Source organism: Prosopis cineraria, unplaced genomic scaffold (genome assembly GCF_029017545.1).
Source record: "Prosopis cineraria cultivar Desert tree isolate PC_DT_omini unplaced genomic scaffold, ASM2901754v1 PC10, whole genome shotgun sequence".
Taxonomy (NCBI): Eukaryota; Viridiplantae; Streptophyta; class Magnoliopsida; order Fabales; family Fabaceae; genus Prosopis; species Prosopis cineraria.
The window spans coordinates 22,570,353-22,579,394 of NW_026555341.1; the positions used below are offsets into that span (position 1 = coordinate 22,570,353).

The following is a 9,042-nucleotide window of genomic DNA, read 5'->3' on the forward strand; positions in this document are numbered from 1 at the left end:
TAATGCCCGATTTTAGTTTGAGTGGTGTACATAAACTTACATGGATGATATTATATGTTGCCAACTAAGAATGCATATCATTTTGATTGGTTGCATTTGTTTCATACTATGTTATTTTGTATTTTAACCCAATATTGTATATGATGTGAATATGTGACAATTTTTGTAGAGATAGACTAAAATAATAATACAAGTGCAAGGAATGTTTGATCTATGTGGTGACAATGTATATGTAGTGGATTATGTGGCAATAAAGGCCAAATAGTGTATATGGTGTTGATTTTGGTATTTTAGTCATATTAGGTAAAATAGCCATTGAGTAGCCAAATTTTGTGTTTGGTATGTTTTTGTGTGTTTGAATGCTCACTCAAATGTATTTTGGTCTATTGGACTTAGTTCAAGTCTCACAATGGGTTAATGGTATAAGTTATGAGTTTTGGATACTTGGATGGTTGAAAATCGCTTTAAAAACTGACTTTTACATCTAAGTATCTAAAATTCTCATATGATGTCAAATCATAACAAAACTTATACCATTAGTTAGCTTATTGAATAAGCTTCGCGTGGGTGCTTGAATCACTCCAATCGGATATCGGATGTGAAAATGGTGCACATTTGAAGTTCATCCAGAAAAGCTGTCATGATAGCATTGCTGTCATGGAGACGTGCACCGCGGTGCATTTCAGTACAGCGAGAAAAATTACCTTTTTGTGCCATATGCCGTGGTGCATAGACCACGAGCCGCAGTGCATAGACTAAAACACTTAAAAATGACATTTTTGGCCTAGTTTTGAAGTGTTTTGCTTCCTAAAACTTTTCCATGCTTCCAATACCTTTATAAATCATTGAGTTTAAGCTCAAACTATAAATTTGAAGGGTTTTTATGGGATCCTAAATATTCAACAATTATTTCTAAAAGATTATTAGTTTTAACTCTTATATATATAATGTGAGATTAGGAGCAAATCCTTGCTCCTAATTATGATTGTTTGTTGTGATTGTGTGGTGAATTTTAGTAATGTCAAGTTAGACATTATAGAGGATGCTTGGCTAAGTTAAGGAAAGTGAAATCTTGCTACAAAAGGGTAATTGAGAGAACTTGGAGAATGTAAGAGTTGTATTGTTTGAGAAATCAAGGATGAGAGGAACTCAAGGATGATTACAAATGAGAAAGGGGTGAGGTATTTATAGGCCTCCCCTTGAATCTAGAATTCCACCTCCTTAATAGACAATGGAGATTAATTTGATCTTATGGTTGACACTATCTCTAGAATTCTCTATACAAATATCTACAAGAAATATCTAGATATTTACATAGACTTTTCTAAATACTATCTCACGATTTGTCAAGAACATTCTAGGACATCCTAGAGTATCCCAAAGTATTCTGGATATTTTCACATCCTTTTGCAAGCTTCTAAAGCCTTCTAGATCCTTCTAGATATTTCTAAATTGTTCCAAATGCTAACATTCTAGAACATCCTATATTCTTCTTGAATGTCTTAGAATATTCTCTTCGCCTGTTAAAATTCACAAAATGTGACATTAAGGCACAGAAGCACAGAAGCTTTGAATTGTTAAGATAAACTTTGAACTTTTGACAATAAGGAATAGGGAAACAAACATCAAAATATCAAAAGGAAAATTTTAGAAGATTTGAAACTTTATAAACTAGAAGATTTTGAAAATGGATAAAACCTTCAAAGTTTTAAATCAGAAAATTTTAAAGTATTAGAGGAGTTTGAAAAAAGAGAAATTGAATGTTTTAAGCCATCAAAGTTAATCCTTTATCATTTTTTAAGCAAATAAAGCTTGTTAAAAACTAAATCATCTCTAACTTTGCTAAAAGCAAAACCAAGGCAACATGTTTCTATAGACCCAACCCAAGAGGCCCCGATGAAGAAGCAAAACAAGGCAACATGACCGACTGTATCCAGTAGCCATAACCTCTAAGCCACAACTCCAATTCATCGCCCTACTTCCCTTTCTCCCCTTAGGTCCTATTTTATGACTTAGACCTCATGTAAATAGTCCATAAAAGAGAATCTTGGGGTTCTATCGAGTGAGGGAGGTTCACTGGAATCTTGGGATTTTATTCAACCTAGTGACTTTGATTCATCCTCCTCCCTCAACTTGTAATATTGGCATAATTAGTAAGGGGAAAGTAAAAATGAATGAAGAAGATTGAACATAGATAATAGTGGACACATAGTTTTTTCTTAGTATTTTGCATTTGCATATTCATGAAATATCACTTGAAAATTAAGGGTAGATTAGTCAAAAAATTTAGCTTGCCTGAAAAAAAAACAATTTGAAGAGGAGCAATATTGAGAGGAAGGGGAGGGAGAGGAAATTTTGGCTCCCCTCCTTTCTAATCTACTAAACCAGATACATTTTTAGTGTATGACATCCACAAGTTTGTTATCTCGAATTGTAAAATATTATTTTATTTTATTTTTCAGTCAATTTCAATTTTAATCTTAAGAAATTATGATTTTTTTAAATTTTTATCTAATTTTAATTTAATTTTATTAATAACAAAACAATTCAGGAATTTGGGCTAAGTCATTTGGGTTTGGGCTTCACCTAGATTTCTTTTCTTGGGCTTGTTCAACCAGTTTGAATAAGCCCAAAGTAAAGAAAAGTTCTTAATGTGTGTTTGGTTGGAGGGGAGGGGGCCTCCCCTCCAAAACCTCCCCCCCTCCAAAAAAATTTAGGGGGAGCCCCCCTCCCCTCTCCTTAAACCAAATAGACTTTTAAATTCTCAAACTCGATACTAAAATTTTTCAAGTTTATTCAAATTGATACTTTTAGTTTGAACCAAATTATTAGCTCTAACATTTCCTAATCTATTAAAATAACTTGATGTTGACCATTAAGTTCTAATAATATAAGTTAATGAATTGGGAAAAGTTAGCCTATTTTATAATATTAATGACTTTAGGATACCATAAACTCCTAGAGAATTTTTTTTATGATTATTTTTAGGCCTTATGTTTTTTTTAACAGTCAATGTTAATGAAAATTAGTCAAATTTAATAATTTAAACACTTGTGCGCCTACTTTGTTAACATTATGAGTACTCCACTTTCGGTTAAGAATATTGGGTGTATGTGGAGAAAAAATTCATGTGTATTTTTGTCCTTTAATCCTTGATAATATATATATCAATGTTTATATGTAAATGGATGAAAATTGATAATTGATACAACAACAACAAGCCTTTATCCCACTAGGTGGGGTCGGCTACATGGATTGCAAGACGCTATTGTGCTCTATCATTCATCAAACTTTTAGGAATATTATTAATTAAGAGATCGCGTTCAACAACTTCTGAGAGTGTTCTCTTAGGCCTTCCTCTACCCCTTTTAATCGGACTCAAAGTTATATGTTCCACTCTTCTCATTGGTGCCTCCCTTGGTCTTCTTTGTACATGCCCAAACCATCTCAACTGATTTTCTACCATTTTTTCCTCAATAGGTACTACCCTCACTTTTTCGCGTACGTGCTCATTTCAAATTTTATCTTTACGTGTATGTCCGCACATCCATCGTAACATTCTTATCTCTGCTACTCCAACTTTATGCTCTTGCTGTCCCGTTAGAGCTCAGCATTCACTACTATATAACATTGCCGGTCTGATAGTAGTGCGATAAAACTTTCCTTTAAGTTTATTAGGTATCTTACGGTCATAAATAACTCCTTTAGCTTTTCTCCAATTAAACCACCCAACTTGAATCCTATGTGAAATATCTCCACTGATTTCGCCATCATTTTGAATAATGGCTCCCAAATATCTAAACTTTTCCAATTGAGGTATAATTTGATCTCCCAATTTCACTTCCAAATTATTGTCCAATAGTCTCTTACCAAATTTACAATATAAATATTCCGTCTTACTCCTACTCAGACGGAAACCTTTCAACTCCAATGTCCTCTTCCATAACTCAAGTTTGCAATTAACCTCTTCTCTTGTCTCTGCTATAAGAACTATATCATCTGCGAAGAGCATACATTTGGGAATTTCCCCTTGAATATGTTCCGTCAAAACATTTAAGATCAAGTTGAACAGATAAGGACTCAGAGATGATCCCTCATGTAGTCCAATCTTTATAGGAAAATCCTTTGTTTGACCACTAGGCGTTCTTATACTAGTTTTTACCCCCTCATACATATCTTGTATGGCTTTAATATAAGCAATCCGTACTCCCTTTTTTTCCAACGCTTTCCAAAGCACTTCTCTTGGTATACAGTCATAAGCTTTTTCTAAATCAATAAAAATTATGTGTAAATCTTTATTTTTACAACGATACTTTTTCATTAATCCCCTTAATAGATAAATCGCCTCTGTAGTTGATCTACCTGGCATAAAACCAAACTGATTCTCAGAAATACTTGTCTCCAATCTCAACCTGTGCTCAATTACTTTCTCCCACAATTTCATTGTGTGGCTCATAAGTTTAATTCCTCTATAGTTAGTACAATTTTGAATATTTCCTTTATTTTTATAAATAGGAATTATTGTACTTCTCCTCCACTCATCAGGCATTTTTTTGGACTGTAAGATCATATTAAATAACTTAGTTAACCATCTCACCCCTTCTTCATCTAAACATTTTCACGCTTCGATAGATATACAATCAAGTACGTTGGCTATACCATTTACCATTTTCTTAAGAGCTTCCTTTACCTCCTTATCACATATATTAAAAATTAATAATTGATAAATTAGACTAAAAATAAAAGAAGCAGGTAAAAGAAAAAAGAAAAAGAAAAATGTAAAATACTGAGAGTATACTGGGAGTACCCCTTGAGCGGGGGGGAAAATCTTCTACCCATTCTTTCTCTTCCTTTCTTTTCTTGGGTAAAAACTTCTCAACAACAGCGTCTATGCCCGTTGTCCTGCTTTTTTAACTGACCCAGCCCAGTTAGCCCAATGTTAATTTCGTAATTTTATAAAAAAATTGAAGTGTGCTTCTTATGAACCCTACGGCAACACGCATCTTCTAAAGTTTCTCACACCAGATATTTTGAAGCGAGGCAGCAGCTGCAGCAGCCGATATGGTTCTGAAGTAAGTTATATTTTCTCTTTCGTTTCTTCTTTAATCTCTCGTCTGGTGTATGTGTATACTCTATACATAATACACATTTTTTGGCTATCAATCTGAAACTTTTATTGAAAAAAAAGAGATGCCTCTTTCCGAAGAACCCATTTAGATCCATGCTTCTCAGTTCCTTTATCGATAGCGGAACAATGGGTTTTATTCTTTACTGCATAAACATCCTGCTTTTCCGAAACCTACTTGTAATGTTCTTATCTAAGAATTAACGGTTCTGTAATCATATGAAGTATCGATGAGATTGAATGAAAGTGAATGTGTTTCTTTTCTTTTCCTAGTCTTGTCTGATTTCGGGGATTCTAGACGGAGATTTTAGTGCCATTTTATAATTAGGAATTGCTCTGTCGGGATTATTTGCTTTTCATGCCTCGAAAGTACTGGTTCCTGGATACTCTGTTCCCCAAAATATTTTGTTTGATATGATTATCCTGCATTATACCAAAATTATTGGCCTATTGAAGCTGAAATTAGACACCTAATGGCTTGATACTGTGACAACTTAATTCGACATAGTTACAAAATAATAGTCCTGTGTTGCTAGCTTTTGAGACATCCTTGGCTTGGACTAATTGGGAATTCTTTGCAAGCATGTCTGATTTTTCTCGGACCATAACAACAAACAAACAATCTTCTTTTTAATTTTTTTTTCCCCAAATAATTGCCTCTTGACAAATCTGGAATCTGGTTTTTGATATGCGTATATCAGGACTGAACTCTGCCGATTCAGTGGGGGCAAGATCTACCCTGGAAAAGGCATTAGATTTGTACGAGCTGATTCTCAGGTGACTTTAATTGGATCAACCTTCCTTTTACGGATATCATATGATGATCTATTAAGCGCTAAATGGGTTCGTTTTATATTTTTATCAGGTCTTCTTGTTTGCCAACTCAAAATGCAAGAGGTACTTCCACAACAGATTGAAACCTTCGAAGCTCACCTGGACTGCCATGTACAGGAAGCAACACAAGAAGGTATTGCTACTATCAAAATTTCCATAGTTTTAGTCAACCTTAACTGATACCATCCATTATAAGGCGCTGCTTAAACAAACTTTCTGTAAATTAGCCTTGGCTTGTGGTTTATGTTTGCTGCACTGGGAAGTTAGAATTAGCACATATCAACAAGATTCTAGTGAACTGTTTGAAATGCCTGTGATCTCTCATTGGTCAAATGCATGATTCTTGTTTATGTATGTGATCTCTGCAGGACATTGCCCAAGAAGCTGTGAAGAAAAGGCGTCGTGCCACCAAAAAGCCTTACTCTAGGTCTATTGTTGGTGCAACTCTGGAAGTTATCCAGAAGAAAAGAACTGAAAAACCTGAGGTTCGAGATGCTGCTAGAGAAGCTGCACTCCGGTCTGTATTCCTGGCTCTCTTCTCTGAGACTCTTTTATTGCATCTCATGTTGGATAGCAGAGTTATGTTACCATATATCATCTGATTATCCGAATGTACGATGCAGTGAGATTAAGGAGAGGATCAAGAAAACAAAAGATGAGAAGAAGGCAAAGAAGGCAGAGGTGATGGCCAAGGCACAAAAAGCACAAGGCAAAGGAAACGTTCCCAAGGGCGCTGCCCCAAAAGGTCCTAAACTTGGTGGAGGTGGCGGGAAGCGCTGAGTTACGTTTTCTTTACCCTAATTTTTATTTTTGGGGCCATTTTTGGCTGAGAATTAGATAGGGGGCTTTGAGACTTATTCTGATAAGTTATATTTTACTTGATTTATATGTTATATTGAGCTTTTGTTTTGCTGTTTAGAGCACCAAATTGAATTTGAATGCATTTTCTCAGCAGTTATTGGTTGTGTTCTTATTTTAGGCTTGCTTGCCCGTTTGGATAATCGATATGTTTGGTTTGGGGCTACCGTTCTGATGGATTCTCGCCAGAGACATGAACGTGAGACGCCCCTTTTCGTTGAAACAGACGATTTGCCAAAACCCCTTTAAAAGTATTCGGCATGCACAAAGAGAGGTTAAATCATAGTTGAAAGCATTGTTTTAAAAACCCAAAAGAAAGGATGGTTGGATTGTCGACCGAAACTATTAACAGTTTGGTTTGCATTAAAATTGTTATTATGATTGAGTCAGGATGAATTAGAGTTTAGCTGTTATCGAGTTGGAAAGCATATTCAAATTGAGAACTGAAACAGTTTTTAAAAAATTAGATGATTTTAAACAATATCATTTTTTTTAATTATAGAAACTCAAAAATTAAATTTTATTAAAAGTCAACTTCTTTTTGAACTCTTCACATATATATAAAATGATTAGACTTTTTTCTCCCCAAAAAAGATGTTATTGGTGAAAATATATATACTTTTGAATATATATCAAATTTAATCAAGGTCCAGTGATATGTGATAAATTAGAAAATTATAATTTATAATATTAATATATATATATATTTATGCATATTCTATTAATGATGTGTTATTTATAAAATTATAATATTATTATATCAAATTTAAAAAGATGTTATGGTTATGATGTGTTATTCTATTAATGATTTGACATAAATTTACTTCTTATATATATATATATGTGTGCATATTATATTTCTTATACATATACATTAGTATTATTTATTATTGGATTAATGAGTGAATAGTATCTTGAACTTTTGCATGAAAATCATCCTGGATTTTAAACTTTCAAAATATGCAAATAAACTTTCAACTTTTAAATTCATAGTAAAATAAACCTTAATCGCTAACTTTTTAATACTGTTATTGTCAATGTAAGTACTATTCAGGGTTTATTTTCTTATAAATTTAACTATAAATATTATTGTTCTCGTATGAACAGTAACAGTGTTAAAAAAGTTAGCAGTCAAGATTTATTTTGTTATTTATTTAAAAGTTTAAATTTTATTTTACATATTTTAAGAGTTTTGGATTCAGGGTGATTTTGAACAAGAGTTTAGGATCCTATTCGTTCATTAATCTTTTTTTATTTCATTATTGTATTACTAGTTCAACTGTCGGTTTAATTAGTTAGATCATAAAAATTGAGACTCGTTGAGGTTTTTGGTTCAACATTATTGGTTGAAGGTTTAGATTTATTGAATTCGTTTTGGAGTTCATATCTAGATTTATCTTTGAAATTGTTGGATATTTCCTATGAAGGAAGCGCAAGAAAAAAAATTGCTTGATACTGGATGGGAATATAGATAGAAGTGATTACCAGTGATAAAATGAGTTGGAAATAGACTACAATACACACACAATGGTATAGAAAATATCTTTAAAAAAAGTTATTTCCCATTGAATTTGACGTGTCAGTCATATTGAAAAAAAAAAAAAAAAGGAGCTTGTCCATCCATCTACATTGATGGACACTTGATATTCATTTTCCATTCTCCACCATTTAGCTTGAACTTAAGAACTAAACATGGAGTGTGTGTGTGTGTGTGTTTTTTTTCTTTTTAATTCTTGGGAGTAAAGAGATTTTATTAATCACCAAAAGAAGTTAAAACACACACTAATAGTTGAAGCTGACAAAGAAGAGACTCAAAACCTATAGATACAACCTACCCGAAAAGGAAAAAACAATTTAAAAGCAAAAAGCGCTCAAAAACAACAAAATAGGAGCAAAAGTTTAGCCAATCCCTTATCTACCAACCTCAAAACAGGCATGCCAAGCACTTCCCCAAATTCTTACTCTTCAATCTAATTAGGTTACTAATATTTTAAGAGAATTTAAGAGTATTTAAATACACTGAAAAACAACTCATAATCAATGAGGGCTTGTAAGAAGTAAGAATGAGTTGTTCTTTTAATCAAAGATTTTCAAAGGACAAATGGTAATATTTTTGAGTAATTCTTCTTTGATTAGAAAATAGACATTTCAAGCATTTTATAGAGTTTTAGTTTGCAATTTTCAAAGATGTGTGGAATTGATGATGAATTTTCTAAGTTGAATCA

General features: G+C 33.0%; 1 protein-coding gene across 1 annotated transcript; it reads left to right on the forward strand.

Annotated features, from left to right (window-relative positions):
* The first annotated feature begins 4,993 nt into the window (after positions 1-4,993).
* On the forward strand, positions 4,994-6,937 carry LOC129284565 (60S ribosomal protein L24). Its single transcript, XM_054920077.1, has 5 exons — positions 4,994-5,072; positions 5,827-5,902; positions 5,991-6,092; positions 6,328-6,476; positions 6,583-6,937. Exons 1-5 carry the CDS (start codon positions 5,062-5,064, stop codon positions 6,737-6,739), a joined length of 495 nt encoding a protein of 164 aa, XP_054776052.1. The 5' UTR covers positions 4,994-5,061; the 3' UTR covers positions 6,740-6,937.
* Positions 6,938-9,042: the final 2,105 nt, after the last annotated feature.